The sequence below is a fragment of the Drosophila obscura genome, unplaced genomic scaffold (assembly GCF_018151105.1).
Source record: "Drosophila obscura isolate BZ-5 IFL unplaced genomic scaffold, ASM1815110v1 contig_200, whole genome shotgun sequence".
Classification (NCBI taxonomy): Eukaryota; Metazoa; Arthropoda; class Insecta; order Diptera; family Drosophilidae; genus Drosophila; species Drosophila obscura.
In genome coordinates this window covers 2,251,871-2,274,702 of record NW_024542791.1, presented here as the reverse complement: position 1 = coordinate 2,274,702, position 22,832 = coordinate 2,251,871, and the positions used below count along the sequence as shown (strand labels likewise).

The following is a 22,832-nucleotide window of genomic DNA, read 5'->3' as shown; positions in this document are numbered from 1 at the left end:
GCTGGCAGATCCCACAACATTTATTGCATAATCGAATTGTCAAAGGGCAAAAGCCAAGAACAGATATTTGACTTCAAATGTAGGCCAAATTGGTTTACCACACTGCAGTCAACCAAACAACTGTTCGAAATTGTGTCCGCCTTGGGGCTAAAATTTCGTATAAATAAAATAACAAATGATGAGTGCTTTTTGGTGAAAAATGTCGTGTCAATTTCCACTGGAAATAATGGAAATCATGAGACGTCAATTAAAGTTTGATACTGATTAAAAATTAATCAATTTACGTTTCATTTGCAAGTCATCACCTAGCAGAAAACTGTATTTTTGTTCTATTATATTCTGCATACACTTGTGCATTTATTTCATGAGATAAAAAGACGTTCTGTGGATTTATTTTATATTTCCTGATTCCGTTTAATAATATGTTTTTTCTTGATGTTAAAGTGCACAATAACAGAAGGGTTCCAATTGAAGCTCGCTAATGCAGTTGCTGTTGTTGTTGCGATGCATAATGCGAACGATCTCCCCCGCCTGGTAGAAGACCCCACCCGACAGTCTTGAGGTGGCCTCAAAGTAGGCATCGCCTGGAATCGTTTGGAAGCGCACGGTAAAATCCCGCCTGTCACGCTTGTGGCTAACCTGCGGCACCAAAGAGTAGGCGCTGACCACATCCTTGAGCTCCAGCTGAAGACACATGGGATAGGGCTTCAGCAGCTGATTGATCGATAGAAGAGCTGCGCGTGCCACAAGCTGGGCCGTTCGACCATCCAATTGAAGGGGAATCAGTTTTTGGCACAGACAATATGCGACAGGGATGTTGGAGGTGTTGCAAGTGCGCCACGCAGGCACTGGCAGGAAGAGGCTGACGCTACGCGGTGTGTCAGAGCCGCGTAGCTGCCATAGCAGCCTTGACTTCTGCTTGATGCGATTCTCCTGCAATGAATCCAGGTGAAGGAGGTCCTTTATCGTCTCGTACATGTCGTATGTGGTAATCAGACTGTGACTATTGCTCTCCAGGTTGCTGATGGCCAGCGGATATCGTTCCTTCATCCACTTGGGGTAGAGCGTGAAGAGCATGGGTTGATTGTCTTCCAGCATTCCTTGAAAGGTCCTACGAAATGATCCCCAGCGCGAGCCGTGATCGGACATGAAGAATATGAAGGTGTTGTTGGTGATTCCCGTATTATCGAGACGCCTCAATAGTCCGACAACACGCTGATCGATCGTCGAGGCAAAGTTGAAGTACTCGTGTATGCCCTGGGCCCACCAGTAAAACGAGAAGAACGGATGCCGTTGCATATGGGGCAGCATGTAATCGACCATTTGCAGCAATATATCCGTGAGCAAGCGTCCACCCGAGCATGATGTCTCACTCCGCGTGCCGCCCCTTCTATTCATAAGTGTCAGTGCCGGGCGTAGATAGTGGTCAGTGGGATTTGCGGCAAAGCCCGGGTGGTAGTAATTGAAAAGAGTTGCACCAGGATAATCTTCACCGAAGCTCGTGTTATAGCCGGCCTTTTTAAATTCTTTCCAAATTACAGGACAGCCGTCCATGCGTTTTTGGGGCTTCCAATATTTTTCATTCTCCTCTACACTCTCGCCCGTCAGCATGGGAATCATAGCCGGATATGTATTCAAGCCGACTTTGTTGTAGCCCCAAAACTCCACGTGAGACATCTGTTTGCGCAGATAGTTGGCGGTGCGCGGCATTTGGCGCAGAAAGTTCAGGTGGGAAACACTATCCAAGCCCAGGATCATGACCGAAATGAGGGGCTCAGAGGTGGGTTTTGCTGGTTCCGTTTCATTGCCTTCGTGCCATTTCTTCAAACTTCTCGAGTCCTCCAGTAATTCCTCTGGCGGTGGCTGGATAAAGAAATGAACATCTTCGTGCAGTAATTTCTTAAAGTGCGTGCACCACACACGCAGGTACACAGCACTTTGCACTTTCCAGCGGTATGGGTGCACCAAATGTGACTTATTCCTACTGTAGCGTATCATTTTCCAGTCGCCTTTACTTTTATATCGATCGAAAAAGCACTTAATATCCTTCTCATTGTCCAGATTGTGGTCAATCAGTATCTGATCTACAGCGCGAGTCAGCTCCAGGTACCAGCTTCCATTCAAGAGTTTCTTTGCAAACCACGTAGGCTGTTTGCATCCATACCAGGCCGAAGACTTCACGACGTAGCTCTCTATCTCGGGGTTCATCACATCCATCGCAATCATTTTGCAGCCTGCGTTGTGCACAAAGTACGCATTATCGAGTTTGGGTCCGATGTCCATGTCCAAACACACGTATGCGTACAGGGCCAGGCACGACAGGATCACCGCCAGACCGATTTTTCGAAAAGATTTCTCAACTGGCCAGAACATTTTGCAAACAATTTCAATTTCAGATTAATTTCCAATGTCTTGCTTCACAGAGTGAGATTGAATACTTTTCTGACTTTGCTGCAACTGACAGGATACGCAAAGAGCAATCAATTTCAAAGGAAAAAATGTTAAATATGAAATATGAAATAGCAACAGCGCTGTTACCAACCCACTTTAACAGCCTGTACCCACTTCCGGTTACAGCGCACTGTTACCGATCTCGGTGAAGCGGAGCCGGTAGAATGTACACATGATGTATGTATGCAAGTGTACCTACCTCGCTATAAGCTTTACTATATTTTTAGGGCTGTTCTTTTTGTGGTTCGGTATGTAAACTTGACTAGCTTACATGCAAAGCCGCACGAGAGCGTTTACAGTGCGCTGTAAACGGGCGCGGTAACAGGCTGTTAACCTGGGGTATTAATTGTTTGCCTCTTTGTGCTTATGTATGTATGTTATGTACATCTTTTTATGTTTTTTTTTCGTAGGTCGAGGTGACTTTGATGGGTTCGTGTTCCTGTGCTGCAGCAGTTATTAACACGCTTGTAACGATTTGTCACAAAAATGCTCAGTATGACATGTGTGCAAACAAGACCAGACAAATGCAACAATGGCCGAGTGGTAGCTTGGTCTCTCGGCAGCTCAGCCACACGGGGCTCAGCGAAAGGGTGTGTTGGTGTGTGTGTGTGTGTGTGTGGCACCTTCCACTTAATGAATAAGTTGTTTACTTTTAATTTGACAAAAAACTTACACTTTAAACTACAGATTTTCATCGGTATTCATCAGCCAAGCGTTGAATGATTCCGAATGAGTCCTTGACATGCTTTTGTCTCCTCTCAGAATTGGTTGGGCATTTATGCATATCACTGAAAATTTAATTAAAGGCATATCAAACTGCAGACACACAGAAATCAATCGCAACTCGAACAACTTGAAGAAACAAAAAAAAAAAATGGGAGAAAAACGGAAACAGGTAAAATATTTGTAAATTATAATTAAATCATTATTGGAAGGAGCAGGTTAGATCTAACGTTATTTCTTTCTATGCTCTTAACCCATACATACGTATATAAATTCGTCATTTTTTGCGAACAGCGATAGAGAGAGGGAGGTTAAATAAATCGTAAGATTAAATATGTACAGAATGAGTAACGGGTATAAAAGTAGAGGCGCGACCCTTGTCGATCAAAAGTGAGATAAGATAACCATACAGATAAAGACAATCTTTCCAGGAAAAAAGGCAGTATAAAAAGATTTCATAAGCCCAGCGAACTGTTGTTCGTGCTTGCAGCAGACACTGCAGCTGCATTCCGGAGAACGTTGACGTGCTAGAGAGACGTGTAAATTATCCGTACAGTTTATATATGTAAAACTGTTCCTTAAAGTTCAATTATAAAGTATTCGTTGCATAATTCTAACATGCACTTGGTGCCGTATTAATTACAAAATTATAATTCTAAATTACAACATTATAAATTATGTTAAAAGTAAACTTATCGTGCGTGTGTATGTGTGAGTGACTCACTAGTCAAACAAACATTTTTCCAGCGAAACAAAAAAGTTAAATAAAAATATAAAAAAAACAATAACCGTCTCAATAAAAAAACATTTCGCAATTGTAAAAAATCAAACGCCGTGACTAACTTAAAATGAGTCAAGTGAGCATTTTTGAATTGCCCACCGAGTGCTTATTTAAAATATTTATGTACATAAAAGAGAACTGCGAGAGAGAGAAACCAAATGCGCCCGACGAAATCACGTATGAAGATTTCATTAGTTTGGCCATTTGCTGCGGCACGTTTGACGATCTGATCCAGGAATGGAAAATTGATCTATATGACAGGCTTTGGGAAAATGTGCGCCTTCCGAGGATCATAACTCACATCGACTTTGAAGATGTGAATGCCATGTTAAAGAGAAGGTCAGCAAAAGAAAAGGAAACCTACTGGAGGGAGCTCAGCCACATTATCAGGGACGCTCCTGTGACCACTATCTCATTGCGTTACGCTCCCAAATCATTCCACAGTGATCACTTGAAAGCATTTCAGACCGTCTTATGTGAACTACAAAACAAGTTAAATCTGCAAAGGTTGGACATTTATGTACGGGTGAGAGCATTATACGTCTAGGTCTGGGGTTTACATTTGTAGCACGTAACATTTCTTTATTTTCAGGCTTCACCGTAAAAGGTCTGGGAGGAATTAGAAGCCTCGAGACACTCCGGTTAGATATCCGGATAGATATTGATGATTTGATTGAAATCTGCCGCCTGAACAAAAACTTGCGAGTTCTGGAATACATGAATAATGAAACGGGAGGAAAGGGCACTCTTAAACCTCTGCTGGAGGCATTGGTCGCAAATCAGAGCAAAGTTCTCGAAAAATTGTGCATATACAATGTACCATTGGACCACAATGAAACGCAGGCAATGGCCCAGATCGATACATTAACTCTAGTGGAATGTGGATTTGACGATCCCCAGAGCATTGGGCTCTTGTCCCAGCTGACCAAACTCAACCACTTGAAGATACTGTCCAAACAAGACTTTGGGGTAATATCGGAGCAAGTTCTGAGGATTTTAGTGGATTCAAAGACTTATACGAACATTGAGCTAGTCAGTTTGACAATATCATATGAACCATGTGGAAAACTTACACTTGATTTGAGAGAGCAGAATGCAAACGCCTCCGACTACAGTCCATTTTTGTCGCTGCCAGGTTTGTCTTCGCTGGTAATTGTAAAATCGCCCCAAGGTGGTTCACGTAAGTCGATTCTCAATGGATTCAGAAACGCACCCATAATGCCGAGCTTGTGGTTGGGAAATATCACGGCAGAGGAATTTGCAGCTGTATCTGAAATCGCGTCCCTGAAGAGATTGACGTGTGGATTTGCCAAAACTCAAAACGCTGAGCTCCTAGCGCTGCTACCCGTGCTCGAGGAATTGACTATTACATATGTGCCATCATCTCCAGGATCCCTCCAGGGCCTCCTGGCTGCACTAGCTTCGAGGGAGTTGCAGACATTACAAAAGCTGAGTTTGAAAGTTGTGATCGATACCGTGGAGGCAAAGGAACTGGCTCGTCTGAGATCTTTGCGAACTTTGGAATGTCAGTTCGCTGATCCTCTGGACATTCTGCTTCTGTCTCAACTCCCCGAACTCGAAAAGCTGAACCTAAATGCCATTGACAGGCTAGACCAGATATCGCCTTTGCTCCTTATAGTTATAAAGTCCTGCAAAAAGTTGGCTGAAATTCATATTGAGTGTAATACAATCCACTCCGGTCATGTCGACATGAAATCGTCTGAAATGCTCGTCGAAATGCTGGAGGCCTTCCAAGATAAACTTAATATACGGATCAACGACAGCAATATATTCGGGAATCGTGAAAAAAATATATTGATCGTTAAAATGGATTTCTTTAAAAAAAATAAACTCGCGATAGAATCCTTAGCCCGCGTTCAATCTGTAAACCATATGGAAATACAATCCCTCGAAGTTGGGGAACTGAGGGATCTCTTTGCCGCCCTAGCGATGAGAACTAATTCCAATCTACAGAGTCTGTGCATTCCCTACAGTTCGCTCGACTTTAGTGAGACTACGGAATTGGCCAAGATTACTTCGTTGACAAAATTTAAAGGCCACATCTCCGATATACGAAGTCTCCAACACATACTCCATTTAAGCAATTTCGAAGTTTCGAATGAATTTAGAGGACAGATTCGCAGGTTTGTAAAGAAATCATAGGTCGATCGCAAAAGTTTAAACTGTTTTTCTATCCATCCATCCCCTAGAATCATCACGTTCGATAAGTTCACTGGGCAATTGACTATTATTAACATTACGGCCAATGAATTACCTGACAACATTGGACTGAATCCCCTAGCTAGCCTGCAGAATTTGCGGCACGTTACTATTTCTGGAGTCTACAAAGTAGGCTCCATGCGCGATTTCTTGGGCCAGCTGGCCACCTGTCAAGGGAAGACTCTGCAGACACTGCAGATATTTCCGAACGGAGATCTGAACTATGCAGAGCTGATGCAAGTGATTCGAATGAAGTCCCTCCGAGCCCTGGCCTGCGGGTTATCCCAACTTAGGATAATGGAAATAGAACAGCTGAGACTACTTCCTCAGCTAGAATCGCTGATTGTTGTTTCCCATCGAACGGGCTTTTTAGGGAGCCTACTTCGGATGCTTACCGTCTGGAAGTGCCCCACACTAACACAGCTGACTGTAATGGGCGAAAGTCTCACCCCCCAAGAGGTGACCAATGTATCTGCTATAAGTTCCTTGAAGCGACTCGAGTGCGGGTTCTGCAGCACAAAGGGTCTCGATGTATTGTCACAGCGTTCCTGCATCGAGGAGCTGGTCATGAAAACTAGGAATGGTGAAGCCCCTCTGGTAGATCTGCTGACTGCTTATGCAGCTTCTGGCGAATCAAAGATTCAGAAATTAACTATCGATGGTCCGGCAGTCGGTCAGGAATTAGCTACTGTACTAAGCCTTGCTCTTCGCATTCCGAGACTGAAGTCCTCGAAGCTCCCAATCAAAGATACCCAGGGCATTGAGCTATTGGCAGAGTTTTTGCATTTAGAAGAGTTGATTCTCTCCTCGGACCCCGAAAGAGGTTCTCTAGCACTTCTCTCCCGGGCAGTGTCACTGAAGGACTCCACCAAATTAAAGAACTTGGTTATAGAGAACACATCCATTAGCCCTGAAGAGGCTCGCCACCTCATACAGGTGGACTCAATCACAAGCCTTAAGTTTGACTTCAAAGTCGAAGAAATCTTCCCCCTCTTGGCTAACATGACTAATCTTGAGAATCTGGAAATCACCACGGATCATGAATTTGGAAATAATAATCTTGCTGGTCATCTCCTTGACATCTTGCGAGGATGTCGAAAACTTAAGACAATTAATTTGGGAATCACACCACGCTGCATCTCCCGTGACTTCCTGAAAAAGTCTTTAGACGTACTGAAATCAGTGAGGGATCCCGCAACTCAAGCTCCATTGGAACTACGAAATTATGGTGGATTCCATGACGAGGTAAGCGTATATACTTTTCGCAGGGTAAGCATCCAACGTATCAAATTATGCTTTCGTACTCTCAGATCTTTCAGATGACTACCGCCGATGAAACGTATTTGAATGTCATTAAATGCCATTGACAGCATCATTATTGGATGTGAGCGAGGAAGAGAGTACTCGTACTCGGAGAGTTAAGGGGCATATTAGATTTGTCGTAAATGTGGATGTCGGGTCAATCAGCCTAAATATTATTTAATTATGTTCATTATTTGCACTGTACAAATCATTGTTAATCAGCCTATGTTATGCACGGCAGCGGCCGCTCTTTCATTTTATCTCGCCTTCTTCGCATTGTTGTTGCAGTTGCAGCATCTAAGCTGGTCTCTCGCGTTCCATATGACGTTCGTGCTCGGCATCTGCTGCCATCTGCCCCGATCTGCTCTCCTTTCATCGCTCGTTTTCGCTCTCTTTCAACACTTGCTGTATAGGGCGCTGGCAAGTCGGCCCATTTGCCCTTGTAGCCAGTTAAGAGATAATCTTCGTATCAATCGCATCGCTTTTTTATATCGATCATACTGACGCCTACTTTACATTACCAATACAAAATAAATTGTACATTACCCATTGAAACGCTAGACTTTTTTCTTAAAATCAAACGAGTTTCCACGGCTATTAAAAACTCTTAATAGCCAAACAGTGGATGTGTGGAGCGCAGAGAAGGAAACCTTTCCGACCCCATTAAGTAAGTGTATATATCAGAGGCCGGCAGCGTCGTATGCACTGTGCATAGGAAAAAATTTCGGGCAGCGCAGTCGGAACACGTACAGCGTAAAGACTTCGTGTGGTTTCGTTATTCTGCCCTGCTGATGTAGCGGCAGAGAAACATGCTACGGGCTATGCACAAACGGCTTCATATTCTGCTCGCTTGCCTCAGCGGCAGAGAAGCATTCGTGTGCCCTATGCACAATTCTTTGGCTTTCGCAGCGGCAGAGAAATAAGTAATGTATTTGACTTCGTGTCTGTTGTCTTCGCACACAAACGCACCAAAAAAATGTGTGAGGCTGTGTGCCGACCCCTGGTATATATTCTTGATCAGCATCAAGAGAAGAATCGATATAGCCCTGTATTCCCCCCTGTTTATACCCGTACTCAAAAAAGAGTTAAGGGGCATATTAGATTTATCGTAAATGTGGATGTGTGGAGCGTAGAGAAGGAAACGTTTCCGATCCCATAGAGTATATATATTCTTGATCAGCATCAACAGCCGAGTCGATAGAGCCATGTCTGTCTGTCTGTCTGTCCGTCTTGTTGAGCGCCTAGATCTCAGAGACTATAAGAGCTAGAGCAACCAAATTTGGTTTCCAGGCTCATGTGATATCACACTGCTACAAGTGCATTTTAACATTTCGCCCCGCCCCCTTCCGCCGCACAAAAAAAGAAAAAAAATGGCAGGCACATTTCTAAAGCTACGATAAAACTAAAAACGCAGTATCGTAGAGAATGCCCATATCTACCAGATTGCCGAATCTGAATCAGATCGGATCATAATTATAGCCAGACTGAAGAAATTAATTTTCAGTTGCTTCCCCGCCTCATTCAGCAAGTGACTCGCTACTCATTCTCTTTCTCGCTCGCACACTCTACCTCGTTATGTACGCGAGCGCCCTCTAGCGGAGGAGATGTAGAATCTAAATGGTACATGTATAATCTACATATTAGATGTAGGATATACATAGTAGATGTAGATAACAGATGTAGCAAAAAAATGTATTATGTAAAATTTTTTTTTAATTCTAAAATTCTAAAAAATCATATGCCCAAAAATGTATTTGCTGACTGGGTACGGGTATAAGTAGAGTCGCGTCTTTAGAAGCGACTCACACCTTCCTTATCGTTTGTTTTCAATTAAATGGGCGAAATTAAATATATACACTCAGCATACAATTTGGAGTAAAGACTTAAGATTAATTAACACTAGATTTATTTATTGACTTAATTTGGCACCCAAAAACACAGGAAATTTCAGGGTAGTTTTGTATTATTTTACAAATTTGAATCGTATAACTAAACTAAACCCTTGAACAATTTAGTTGTGGATTAAATACTGATCTTTTCTTAGTTTTAGGCAGGTGGTTCTCCTTTCTAGACATAGTGTGATCAGGAAGACTTTTTGGGTTCCGAGCAATAGCAATATGGCTCCAGTTTAGTATCGTTTATGCAATAGCTGTTCTTGTTACGATGCAAAGTCCAAACGATCTCTCCCAAAAGGGATAGTACCCCATCCGTGAGCCTTGACGTGGATTCAAAGTGAAAATCGCCTGGCATTGTTTGAAAGCGCACAGTGATGTCTCTCTGGTCAAGTTTCTGGGCCATCTGCGGGGCGGAGTAGTAGGCACCAATCACTTGTTTGAGCTGGAGCTGAAGGCACATGGGATAGGGCCTCAGCAGCTGATTGATCGCGAGGACAGCTGTGCGGGCGGCAAGCTGCACCTCTCGACCGCCCACTGGCACAAGTGTCAGTCTTTGGCACAAGCAATGCATGGCGGGGATGTGGGAGGTGTTGCAGTTGCGCCACGTAGGCACTGGCAGGAAGAGGCTGACGCCACGCGGTGTGTCAGAGCCGCGTAGCTTCCATAGGAGACTTGACCGCTGCTTGATGCGATTCTCCTGCAATGAATCTAGGTGGAGCAGGTCCCTCATTGTCTCGTACATGTCGTATGTGGTAATCAGACTGTGACTATTGCTCTCCAGGTTGCTGATGGCCAGCGGATAGCGTTCCTTCATCCACCTGGGGTAGAGCGTAAACAGCATGGGTTGATTATCCTCATGCATACCCTGAATGGTCCTCCGATATTTTCCCCAACGCGAGCCGTGATCGGACATGAAGAATATGAAGGTGTTGTTGGTGATTCCGGTATCATCGAGTCGCCGCAGTAGTCTGGCAAAACGCTGATCGATCGTCGAAGCAAAGTTGAAGTACTCGTGAATGCCCTGGGACCACCAGTAAAACGAGAAGAACGGATGCCTTTGCATATGGCCCAGTAGGTTGTCCACCATTTCCAGCAATATATCGGTGAGCAAGCGTCCACCCGAGCATTTTGTGTGCTTATATGTGCCATCAATCTTTCTCATAAGTCTCTGGGCCGGGCGTAGATAGTAATCGGTCGGATTTGAGACAAAGCCGGGCTTAAAATAGTTGAAGAGACTGGCATATGGATAGTCCTCGCCAAAGCTCGTGTTATAGCCGGCCTTCTTAAAGTCCTTCCAAATTAAAGGGCATTCGTCCATGCGCTGAATCTTCTGCCAGTATTTTTCAATCTCCTTTTCACTCTTCCCCGTCAACAGGACAATCAGATTGGGAAAGGTATTCACTCCGATCTTGTTGAAGCCCCAAAATTCCACGTGGGACATCTTGCTGCGGATATAATTAGCTGTGCGCGGCATTTGGCGCAGAAAGTTGAGGTGAGAGAGACTATCCAAGCCCAGAATCATCACCGAAACGAGGGGCTCAGAGGTGGCTACTGCCGGTTCCGTTCCATTGCCTTCGTGCCATTTCCTCAAGCTCGTTGAATGTTCGAGCAACTCTTGTGGCGGTGGCTGGATCAAGTAATAAACATCTTCATGCAGTAATTTATCTAGATGGTAGCACGACACGCGCAGGTACACAGCACTGCGCACTTTCCAGCGGTATGGGGGCACCAGATGAGACTTAGTTCCTCCGTAGCGTGTTACGTTCCATTCATTACTACCTTTAAAGGGATCAAAAAGGCAGACAATATCCTTCTCATTGTCCAGATTGTGGTCAATCAGGATCTGATCTATGCCGCGGATCAGCTTCAAGTGCCAGCCTCCATTGTGGAGCGTCGGTGCAAACCAGTTAAAGTGCCTGCATGCATACTTAATTGGAGGCTTTTCGATGTAGCTCTCTATCTCGCGATTCGTTACATCCAGGGCAATCATTTTGCAGCCCTCGGTGCTCACAAAGTACGCGTGTTCAATTCTGGGTCCCGTGCCCATGTCCGTACACCCATACATATAAAGAGCCAGGCACAACAGGACCACCACAAGACAGAGTTTTCGGAACGTAATCCTTTCTGTCCAGAACATTTTGAAAAGAATTTCCACTTAACATAATTACATTATCCTCAGTCCCAAAGGGGAGTGAATTGTTGCTGCCAATGACAGGATACGCAGAGAACAACAGAATTAGGGTTGCCATCCTTACCCTTTTACACTCCTTTGACGAACTCGACTGAGAAAACCATTCTCTTGTCTCACATGCCACGCTCTCTGCCAGAACTCAACAATATAGAATAAGGTTCCCTTGTTCCATTTTCATTACTCATTTTTTGATAATGTAACATTTATTATTCAATTTTCAATTTTCGAATTTTCAATATTATTTTATTGTATTTTATATTATTTTACATGCTTGTACGTAATTAAATTCCGTAATTAAATACCTATTCGGTATCGATGCGGTACATCCAGAATAAGCTCTGGATGGGCTTTTCTCGATTTAAGACCTGTTGAAACGGAGAGCAAAGGTATACGTATATGTGGATATATTACTCATACGCAGAGTGTCTCATTAATTATACTTTATTTACTTGAATGCCGTTCGTATCTGCCCTTTATTCCCAGCTTCAATTTGAATTAAGAAAATTGAGAGCTTGCTGGAGTTGCACCAAATTCTGTCTCTTCAATTTCTATACGAAACGCGAATAAGCGAACGGAAACTCTGCTGCAAATTGTATTGAAAACTTTATTGAAAAATTATACCATCTCGCTCCAAGCCTTCGCACTTGGAAATCTATTTAAAAATTGATGTATAGCCAAAAGTTTTTCCATCTGTATAGATCGCAGGCCAAAGCACATTTAATGAATTATAATAATTTAGAAAAAAACCTCAAAGGCCATTCCAAATAAATGTTGGACTCTTTATACATTTTAAAAACAAAACAGTTTATTTAGCTGACGGAAATACATACGTAAAAACATACTCTTAAATTTCTATTGATGCGTTTTTGATGCGAACAAGCGACAAAAGCTGACTTTACAATCCGCAATAGCAGTAGGGTTCCAGTCTGAGCTCGCTAATGCAGTTGCTCATGCTGTTGCTACTATCATCGATCCGAACGATGTCTCCCGCCAGGGATAACACCCCACCCGACAGCCGTGAAGTGGACTCAAAGTAAGCATCGCCTGGAGTCGTTTCGAAGCGCACAGTGATGTCCCTCATAGCATGCCCTTGGGTCATATGGGGAGCCGATGAGTAGGCGCTAAACACGCTCTTGAGCTGCAGCTGATGACACATCTGAAAGGTCTCCAGCAGCTGATTGATCGCCAGGACAGCTGTGCGGGCGGCCAGCAGCACCTCTCGAGCGTCGACTGGCACAGGCTTCAGCTCTTGGCACAAGCAATGCATGGCGGGGATGTGGGAGGTGTTGCAGTTGCGCCACGTAGGCACTGGCAGGAAGAGGCTGACGCCACGCGGTGTGTCAGAGCCACGTAGCTTCCATAGCAGACTTGACTGCTGCTTGATGCGATTCTCCTGCAATGAATCTAGGTGGAGTAGGTCCCTCATTGTCTCGTACATGTCGTATGTGGTAATCAGACTGTGACTATTGCTCTCCAGGTTGCTGATGGCCAGCGGATAGCGTTCCTTCATCCACCTGGGGTAGAGCGCAAACAGCATGGGTTGATTATCCTCCAGCATGCCCTGAAGTGTTTTCCGGAAAGAGCCCCTCCGCGAGCCGTGATCGGACATGAAGAATATGAAGGTATTGTTGCTGATTCCCGTATCATCGAGACGCCGCAGCAGTCGCACAAAACGCTGATCGACTACTGAAGGGAAATTCAAGTAGTCATGGAAGCCCTGGCCCCACCAGAAGTACGAGAAGAACGGATGCCGTTGCATATGGGGCAGCAGGCTCTCCACCATTTCCAGCAGTATATCCGTGAGTGTGCGGCCAGCCGAGCACCAGGCAAGGGAATCTTTGCTAAAAACCCTCAACATGGAGTTCACAGCGGGACGCAGATAGTGATCGGTGGGTATCGAGGCAAATCCAGGCTTCAAGTAGTTGAACAGACTGTATTCCGGATAATCTTCACCGAAGCTCGTGTTATAGCCGGCCTGCTTGAAGTCTTTCCAAATTAAAGGGCAATCGTCCATGCGATTGTGGGGCTTCCAATACTTTTCATTCTCCTCTGCGCTCTCGCCCGTCAGCATGGGAATCATAGCCGGATATGTATTCAAGCCGACTTTGTTGTAGCCCCAAAACTCCACGTGAGACATCTGTTTGCGCAGATAGTTGGCGGTGCGCGGCATTTGGCGCAGAAAGTTCAGGTGGGAAACACTATCCAGACCCAGAATCATCACCGAAATGAGGGGCTCAGAGGTGGGTTTTGCTGGTTCCGTTTCATTGCCTTCGTGCCATTTCTTCAAGCTTTTTGCTTGTTCGAGTTCGAGTAGCTCCTGCGGCGGTGGCTGGATGAAGAAATGAACATCCTCGTGCAGTAATTGCTTGGAGTGGTAGCAGAACACACGCAGGTACATGGACGGTCCCAGCTTCCAGCGGTATGGGGGCAGCAGATTGAATGTAACCGTTCTGTAGTGCTCCAAGTGGCTGTCGCCCTGCCCGTCAAATCGATCGTACTCGCACTCGATGTTGGTTTCATTGTGCAGATCATGGTCGATCAGTATCTGATCAATGTCGCGGATCAGCTCCAGGTACCAGCTGCCATTCAAGAGTTTCGAGCCAAACCAGGTGGCATCCTCGCACTTGTACGCGTTTGGTGGCTTGTGCATGTAGCTGTCTATCTCGGGACTCGTCACATCCAGGGCAATCATTTTGCAGCCCTCGTTGTTCACAAAGTACGCATTTTCAATTTTGGGTCCCGTGTCCATGTCCGTGCACACGTACGCGTACAGGGCCAGACACGAGAGGATCACACAAAGACCAATTTTACGGAAAGTTATCTCATTTAAACGGAACATTTTTTACAACTAAATTTTAGGCATTCACTGGGTGCACACAATGTCAGAGTTTGCTGGGTTTCGGCTACGGCTTCGGCACATTGCAAAGCAACCTCAGACCACAGAACATCCCATGAGGCGGGGCGTGGCGGGGCGGCGTGCCGCAATATTTGCCGGCAAATGAAATCCCAACATCATCGAGGTGGCTAACCAGGTGCCAACAAGCGTTGCAGCAGTGTCTAAAGTCGCGAAAGAATTGCGACAGCTGCAAGTCATCAAGTTGGCAGTGCCAAGAGAATTCCCCCGCCACAAGAGCTGCAGGGTTGGTGGGGCAGAGCGAGAGGCTGGGCTGCAGCGCTGCTGTCTCATATTTTTGTCATTTTCCCAGGCGCCATTTTGTTGGCTGGCAATTTAATTTCATATTTTATGCAGTCAAAATCCGCGTGGAGTATGCGACAAAAATGGCTATTCTCTTCTCGGTCCTGGGTCTTGGCAAACTGCTGCAGTCTCGGTGGGCCAGTCAGGGGATTGCACTGTAATAAAGTCAGACCTGATGGCGACATTCTTACATACTTTCTGTGCAGCTACAAAAGGGAGTTGGCTACTGCTTAAGATGCAACTTTAAATGGTTTCAGATGAGCGGAAATCTGTTGTGGGGAGTCTTTGAGAGAAGATCTGGTAAGGGCAGAAATGGGAGAATATGTAGAAAATATATATATGTAGGTATAGGATAACTATATAATTTATATTATATATAATATAATAATATAATAATATATAATATATAATCAATATATTATATATATATTATTTATTTTATTATTATTATATATTATTTATATTATATATAAATTGTTTTTCAAGCAATATCTCATGCTAGTCTGATTTATTCTGCATCATTCGACGGCACATAATTATTTATAAATCAATTCCTGAATAGAAGAACTGATGGGAATTATTTTTAAAGATATTTCTTTACTGAGAAATAAATAATTCTAGAACCAAAATCCCACCTCCCCCTCCCGTTAGCTGAACTTAGCATAAGTTCCCATATTTTTCCATTAGACGCTCCATAAACCACCCACTTTGGTGGCCAACGCGTAACTTATCTACGCACAAATTATGATAAACTTTCGCAGGGATTCTGCCCCATTTGAGGGTATCTCTGGGTCATAACTTTTGATTTTACACGTCAAACTTGCAGCAATTAGTGGCCGCCACTGGAGCCAGGGCCCTTTAAAGTTTGCCGCATGAATTGGCTGATGCCGGGCGGCAGCTACCTGAAACTTTTGGGCCCACACTCTGCACAGGCACACACACAGCGGATATATCGATAGATAGTGGGGGGCATAGATGGGCAGGTGGTGGGCAGGACATCGCTCGTCAGGCCGGCACACAGTGCTGGTCACAGTGCTGGACAAACTGCGATTCCAAACTAATGGCATAAGCCGCTTATGTACCATGTACTCGTGCTGGTAGTTTGCTCTTACTTTTAACCCACTCACCAGCAAAAACTTTTTTAGGATTAAAGCAGCTTTGCACAGCGCACACACACATAGAGGAAGAGATGAGAGAGAGAGAGAGAGAGAAGGAAAGAGTGGGGAAAGAAAAGAGTGGGGCAGAGAGACATGGGGAGCGCGTGAAAGGCAATGAGTGGGTGTGGAAGCGAGAGAAAAAAGCAAACGCTTTATAGTTTCAATATTTGCCCTGTCCTGTTCTGGGGCAAATCCCTTGGGCACATAGAGCAAACGTTGCACGGATTTATAAATGGACTCGCAAACATTTAGCCAAACTTTAAGAGCGACAGAGAAAGGCTCAGAAAAACAGATACAGAGAGAGAGAGAGACAAGGAGAGAGTGACTTTCTTTCCGTTTTAAAGGAGCTGAGTTTTATTGTTTTTGGCCAATTAGTTCTTGGGCTGTAACCCGTCTCGGCAATTCTCTTCAATCTGTCCCCAAGGCGTCCTTAGCCGCACCAAAATGTATATACCCTCTACTTCAGGGTAATAAAATAACATGGCACAGCAGGCAATATGGATATATAACAATGAGGTAAATAGTAGAGAATATTGGATGAATGTGCTGCGTATCTGACTCTAAAGTTTGGTTTGCTAACCAACCTGTCAGGATATAGAATACATCGGCCACTATCTGCCAAAATGTTCATCTGAATTATTTACAGTGTATTCCAAGCATCGCTGATGCGAGTATTCATTCCACCCTTACAGTCCGTTGTGCTGTGTGAAGCTGAGCGACTGAAGATACTGAGGATAGCCGGGCGAAAAAATTCCATTCCGAGTGCTTAAGTTGCTGCTAAAATGATTTATGTGGCAAGTTTATTTATTGCACCTCAATGAATTCAAATTCAAATGTTTTGCCAAGAGTAGCCCGGATGGAGAATCGAGAGAATATGCCCAGAACAGACCAGACCAAACAGACAATTCAGAGGATAATCGAATTGGAAAGCGGAAATGGAAATGGAAACATAACAAAATGCATTCAAAGCTTCAATTGTTCGAATTTGGGGAATATATATATTTATATGATTTATTTTGGGCGAAGGGTTTGATCGAAAAAAAATGGTTATATGAATATATTGATTGGGGGGCATAAAAGAGTAAATTGTGCATTCGCTTGGAAACATTTCTGCTTCTCTTCCTCTTTTCAGGCAGATTGCAGACTGATGAGATTCAAATTATCCAAGGAGAAATAAACGAATTAAATTGTTAGCCAGCAAGGAGGGCAATTATTTTGGAGTGGATATTTAATATCTAATGAATTTCTGAAGCAATAATTTTCGGAAAATTTAACCTCGTTATTATGTGCTGTTCTGCAATATGCTGACCACACACACACACACACACACAATATCCTGGCCATGTATTTTCCAGAAATGAGCAAATTATTTCCATCAGTTATTAGAGAACCACACACAAAGAAGCAACAAACAGCACAGGGATAGCTGCCACAGGACACTGCCGGACAAGGACAATTACGGCATCCAAGTCAAGTGGAGGAGTGTCAGCCGCAGTCGCAGTCGCAGTTGCAGGTTGAGGATGAGCTGGAGCAGCAGACACAAGTAGCTGGTGGATGACCACAGCAACCACAGCCAGGCCATGATGAGGATGATACTCTGGCCAGGCAGGACTCAGGCCAGAACTTCTGGCAGTGAGCAGGTCAAGTGAGATGGACAGAGAGAGACAGGGTGAGACAATATCGTAAAGATTGCGTAAGTACTGGATAAGAGTGATAGAGGATGTGGTTCAGAGACAACCGCAGATATCAATAAGGCAGCTAATTGTTCAGATAATCTATTGGGTTGGCCCAAACCTGCTTTCCCTGCTGCCAACTGAAAACAGTTTTCATTCTCAACTCAAAGAAATGTCTCAAAGAAAAGCCTCAAGGCCTCAATATTTCCCTTTCACCTTTCCCATGGTTTCTTATATTCCTTTCGGCCTACACAATTTCAGGCAATTCCAAACAATAAGTTGCCACTTTACTGCCGAATGCTTAACCTTGTCCCCAATCGAAAAGGGAGCAGTCAAGTCCTGCAGCGTCCCCGCCCCATGCTCCTGCAGATGTTGCCCAAGATTATTTTCATTTTCACCATTTTCTTGCTTCCCTTTGTTCGGTTGCCTAGAAAAGGAGAATGGGAGAGGAGAAACAGGAGGAACAGGAGGAGGAGAAGGCTTCGTGGGCAGAAGCCTAATCAGATATTTACGCCACAGGCGGCGGCGGCGGCTTCAAGTCGGAAATATATCCTGCGGCACACAGGTCCGACTGCTCGAAAACACCAGCCACAGTCCCCGCCCCGTATCACATATGAGCTTTGGGCATTCGACTCTCGCTGGGCGTTAAAATAAATGAGAAGCATTTAGGGCCAAATCCCCATGGCAGACCGAGTCCAAATCCGAATCAATATGCCTGGCCACACCATGTGAGCGCCCTGTGTTTTCGGTGGGTGATCCTGGGAGATTTCCCTTCCCCCACTCCCACTCTGTTCCACTTAATTGGAAGCATTTGTCAAAAATTTCATTGCGAAGTTGGGAATTTCTGTATAAATTTCTCAGTGGTGTGGAGGCGTGGCATAAATCCCCAATGTCCAAACACGAGCAGCCAACACATCTGCATTGGAACGTGTCCAAGTAGGAGAGGCTCACAGGAATCGGGTCACAGTTTCCACTTTCTCTTGAGCTCCTTGTGTGTTCCTCCTTTGATGCATGTTGCCAGTGTGTGGATAAGGAACAGAACGAAAGGAAAGGAAGGCAAAGAGGGAAGCAAAGAAAAGTTTGTGGAGCACATTTCACTTGACCTGGTTGGGTGGTTCCGATTGCCAGGGAACGTCGGTAAGAGAGGAAGAGAGCTGTGATGGAAACTGTTTGAGCCTCTTGGCTGCAGGAGCGTAAGAAGTTTGCCAAACAGTTGCATTGTATGCCAAGGCGAAGAATCACCGCGGTGGTGGGATGGATCGACCAGGGGAAGCAGAAGGAGAGTGGATTGCATTTAGACCTATGATGGAGTTCTAGATGTTTGCTACACGCATTAAAAAATATGGGGGTAGGCTTTTATTTGTTTGAAAACATTCCTAAATGAATGTAAATGCATTGTATGCCCAGGAAAATCAAAAATTAAGGGAAATATAAATCAGCAGATCGATCGCTGAACATATTCCAAGTCTGGAAGCCTTGGATATACCTCCCAGACTTAATTTAAGTTCCTTATTCGGCGCGTCTGAGTTTTGGACGTTGCCCAGCACTTCATATTCCAGAGCAACTCTGATAGCAGGCATTTTTTGGGCTGTTTTCCAGCACTCAACAGCCTCTGATTTTGTTTATAAAGTCAAACTACAGACGAAAAATTCAAGCGACTAACTAAAGATGAATTCTCAGCCCGAAGGAAACCCATCTGGATCCACCCAGCAGTATGGCAATCGCAATCCACAAGAAGGTATGTTTCAGTCCCTATGTGTGTGTGTGTGTGTGTGTGTTTAATTGGTGTTTTATGCAACTTGCAGTGGCCGGTGCAGAAGTGGCGTCGGGCGGCACACAGCCAGCAGAGGTTCCAGCTGGGACACATGAACCAAATGCTATAAACATTCCCGTTCGCGGTATTCAACGCACCCAAGAACAGAGCTTTCGATATACAGAAAACCAATTGCGCCATATTAGGCGGCAATTTTTGCAAGAAGCTGAATTGAAGGTGCGTTTCTGGTACTAGAGGATGGATGGATGGCGAGGGGTGGATGGGATCGACACTGACGGCGCCAAATAAAACGTAAACTACTCCACGCACTGTTGAAAATTATAATTAAACTCGAAGCTGTTCAACCATTTCTATATCGTCTTCCTTATGATTTTTCCCACAGTGGAAATCGGAAGCGGCGTTTGATTTTTGGCTGCTTTTCCTTTCCTGACGCATGTTGCTGCCACGCCCGTCCCGCAGTGTTGTTATTGCCACAGAAAGCTGCAACTAACGAAAGAGGAGAGAGAGAAAGAGATCTGCAATCAGTATTTTATCCATTTTCCTTGCATTTTCATAGCCTCGATTGTTAATTAATTTGCTTCCCACTCTGCTCTCTCTCTTCTCTCTCTCTGTCTCTCTCACTCATCCTCGTGCTCTTCCTTTGACTTTGTTCTTGTGGTTCTGTTTCCTTAATTGTTTTCGGGTTCCATTTTTGTTTATTTTCCTTGCCGCTGGAAAACATTTCCCAACTGTTTGCTCACAGCCACAGATTAAATCTTTAAAAATGCGCCAAAAGTTGTACATTCGAGATGATTTGGCCACGGAAAGGCACTCCTTGCTCTCTCAGCTCTGACTTTTATCTGTAATAATGGGAGGGAGAGACCGTCTAGAGGGAGGCTGAGAGCAGATTTTGGTTTATGTTCTGTCATAAATTTTAAATAAGCGCGGAGAGACAGTCGTAAACTTTCGCAAGACAAATCATAAAGCGGAGAAAAACAAAAATTTCTTTTGGCAATGTGCGGCGGAAAGACTAAGCACAATCCCTTCCCAGAAAAATATTATCTAATATGTGAGGGTAATGGGTATTACTGCGGATACAGAGAGGGGAATCCGATGGTGGAATTGTTTCGCTGAGTGTTGGGATTGCTAATTGGATTGCTCTCCCAATAAGCGGGCAACTTTTGGCCTTCCATGTTCCATTCATTAATCAAATCCCATACCCTCCCCCTGCGGACCACCCTGTGGACGTCACACCCAAAAAGTTATATTGGCGGAGAAGGAAATCTTGATATATTACAAGGGACAAACTCCACTTGATTTCTCTTTAATTAAAGCGCAGAGTCGCCTCGCACCGGACACGAGTTGCTGCCCCGCTGGGAGGGGGTTCGCACAGAGGAAGAAATTTAATAAAAATGTCAGAAAACAGGCGAAGGGAGGGGGGCATGCGAGCACCCACGATAATTATGAAATTGATGTAATTTTTGCAGCTGTCACCGGGGGGAAGTTTTCCAGCTGCGGGACTCTGGCGGAGAACTGACCAACCGACAGCTTCAAGGGTGATGATGGAGAGGAGAGGAGGTGGCTCCGAGTGAGTGATTTGCATGATGATGCTTCACATGCTCCTCCGACGTTCCCCTCCTCCCTCCTGCGGCATCCACATGAATAAATTCCAATGGCCGATTTTGGACAAACTTTCTGGCATGTGGAAGGCAATGGGTCGGAGAAGGACAGATAGAGAGAGGGAAGGATGTGGGCTTACACGTGCTGCCAGTGTCATTCCGGCAACATTTTGACAATTTGTGGTAAACAAATAGGAAAACCAGAAGGAAGGAGAAAGAAGTAGGAAGGAGGAAAGGGTCGTCGGATGTCCCTCTGCTGAATTATTCATAAATACGAGTGTGCAACGCATTTCCCGTCTTGTTCTTCGTTTCTGTGGAAAATGTTCCCCAGTCGATGACAGGCGAAGGAAATGCGAGCACAGATTTGTCGAAGCAGAAGAAGGAAGGAGAACGCCTCGAAGGTGAGGCTGACACTGAACCTCTGTGGGAAATCCCCTTGGAAGGCTATGCAAATCAGTTGAATGTGAAATGAGACGCCACAGAAGATATCCATCGAAATAAAATATGATATACTCGATGTAAGGGATATGGATTGGATCTCCCACCCCAAAGGATAACTAATTTCACTCATTAAATCAATTCTGCACTGCAAATTCCTCAATTAAATTTATTTAATTCTGCGGCACTCGGCAGAGTCCGTCTCCAGACCCGCATTATAGTTCCCCTCACCACTGACCACTCTCCACCCCTCTGCCAACTGTTTGCGGAACCAACAAACCAATCCCCATCCTGCTCCCCATCCTGCTCCCCAGCCAAGATCTCTTCCACTGCTCCACATCCGTTTTATGGTTTTGCACTTAGCAATTAACGAGTTTACTTTTTTTAGTGCTGCTCCCAGAACCCGCATGAAGTGGACATGTCCTGCTCTCCGCCCTCCCCTCCCAGCTCTCCTGCCCCACCTCTTTTTCCCCTCTCCAGCAGGACATCTCCCAGCTGGCTCGTTGCTCTCAATTAGAGTGTCACTTCCGTTTGGAATTTAGTTCGCTGCTGGACAAATTTACCTATGTGCAGGTGCCACCACTTGCTCCACCTGCGGCTCCTCCTTCGCTTCGCAGCTGCCATAAAACAGGACTCGGACACGAACTGCACTGCGGTGTTTGCCTCTTTGGGGGATGCCTGCCCCACCAGAGTTGGGGCTGTGGCTGTGGCTCTGGAGTGACTCCAACTTGGAATCCTCTTTGCCGTTTGGCTGAGGAATTATCACAGTGCAGGGAGGATTTAGTGTGTGGTTTCCATCAAGTTCAAGGTCAAAGAAGGGCGGTGGCGAGGGGCGATCCCTTTGCTCTCCATCTTCCCTTTGCTTTGAGAACTTTCCCGAGTTGGAATTCCCATTTCAATTGCATTAAATTCTGCTCGCGGACAAAGAAAACTTTTGCCTGCTTTCTCTTCCGAGTTCTCCCGAGTACAAATGAATGCACATTGCTCTTCGGAGAGTTTCTCCTTTCCTCTGCTCTCGCTCTCCTGTCCATCCATTGTGCAGATGACGGGACAGGGGAGGGCAATGGGCACAAAGTGCAACGGAAATTATTTCTAAATATAAATTGCAGGGCGAAAGCAAATGGGAAAATGTCAAAGAAAATTTAAGAAGTGACAAGCAGACGACGATGAGTGCGGAGGGGGCGGAGGGGGATGGGAAATCAGGAAATACCGAATCGGGGACTCTGATTGAATTGGCGTCAAGGAATCGAGCAACATGGTCATGGCAGGAGAGAGAGAGAGAGAGAGAGAGCGTAAGAGAGACGAGAGGGGATTCTGGGAAGTGCCTGTGGATTCCCGAGGTATGTTTCTCCTTCCGCTTCCGGCTAGAGTTGCCGCCACATGTCGGCCCTCACCTTCCAATTTAATTTGTTTTGCGGCTTTCCTTGGGGCTG

At 45.0% G+C, this 22,832-nt stretch overlaps 2 protein-coding genes across 2 annotated transcripts; one reads left to right on the top strand and one right to left on the bottom strand.

Annotated features, from left to right (window-relative positions):
- Positions 1–376: 376 nt before the first annotated feature.
- On the bottom strand, positions 377–14,452 carry LOC111075839. Its single transcript, XM_022369340.2, has 2 exons — positions 13,843–14,452; positions 377–1,819 (listed from the first exon to the last, which is right to left on the bottom strand). The coding sequence occupies exons 1-2, from the start codon at positions 14,400–14,402 to the stop codon at positions 439–441; spliced, it is 1,941 nt and encodes a 646-aa protein (XP_022225032.2). The 5' UTR covers positions 14,403–14,452; the 3' UTR covers positions 377–438.
- On the top strand, positions 3,658–4,740 carry LOC121404417. The gene is made up of 2 exons (XM_041593827.1): positions 3,658–4,475; positions 4,548–4,740. The coding sequence occupies exons 1-2, from the start codon at positions 4,023–4,025 to the stop codon at positions 4,557–4,559; spliced, it is 465 nt and encodes a 154-aa protein (XP_041449761.1). The 5' UTR covers positions 3,658–4,022; the 3' UTR covers positions 4,560–4,740.
- Positions 14,453–22,832: the final 8,380 nt, after the last annotated feature.

Coding starts and splice junctions, on each gene's coding strand:
- LOC111075839 (XM_022369340.2), bottom strand. CDS start 14,402: ATGTTCCGTTTAAATGAGATAACTTTCCGTAAAATTGGTCTTTGTGTG. Junction 1,820..13,842: donor CAAGCAAAAAGCTTGAAGAA/ATGGCACGAAGG, acceptor AAGTTTGAAGAA/ATGGCACGAAGGCAATGAAA.
- LOC121404417 (XM_041593827.1), top strand. CDS start 4,023: ATGAGTCAAGTGAGCATTTTTGAATTGCCCACCGAGTGCTTATTTAAA.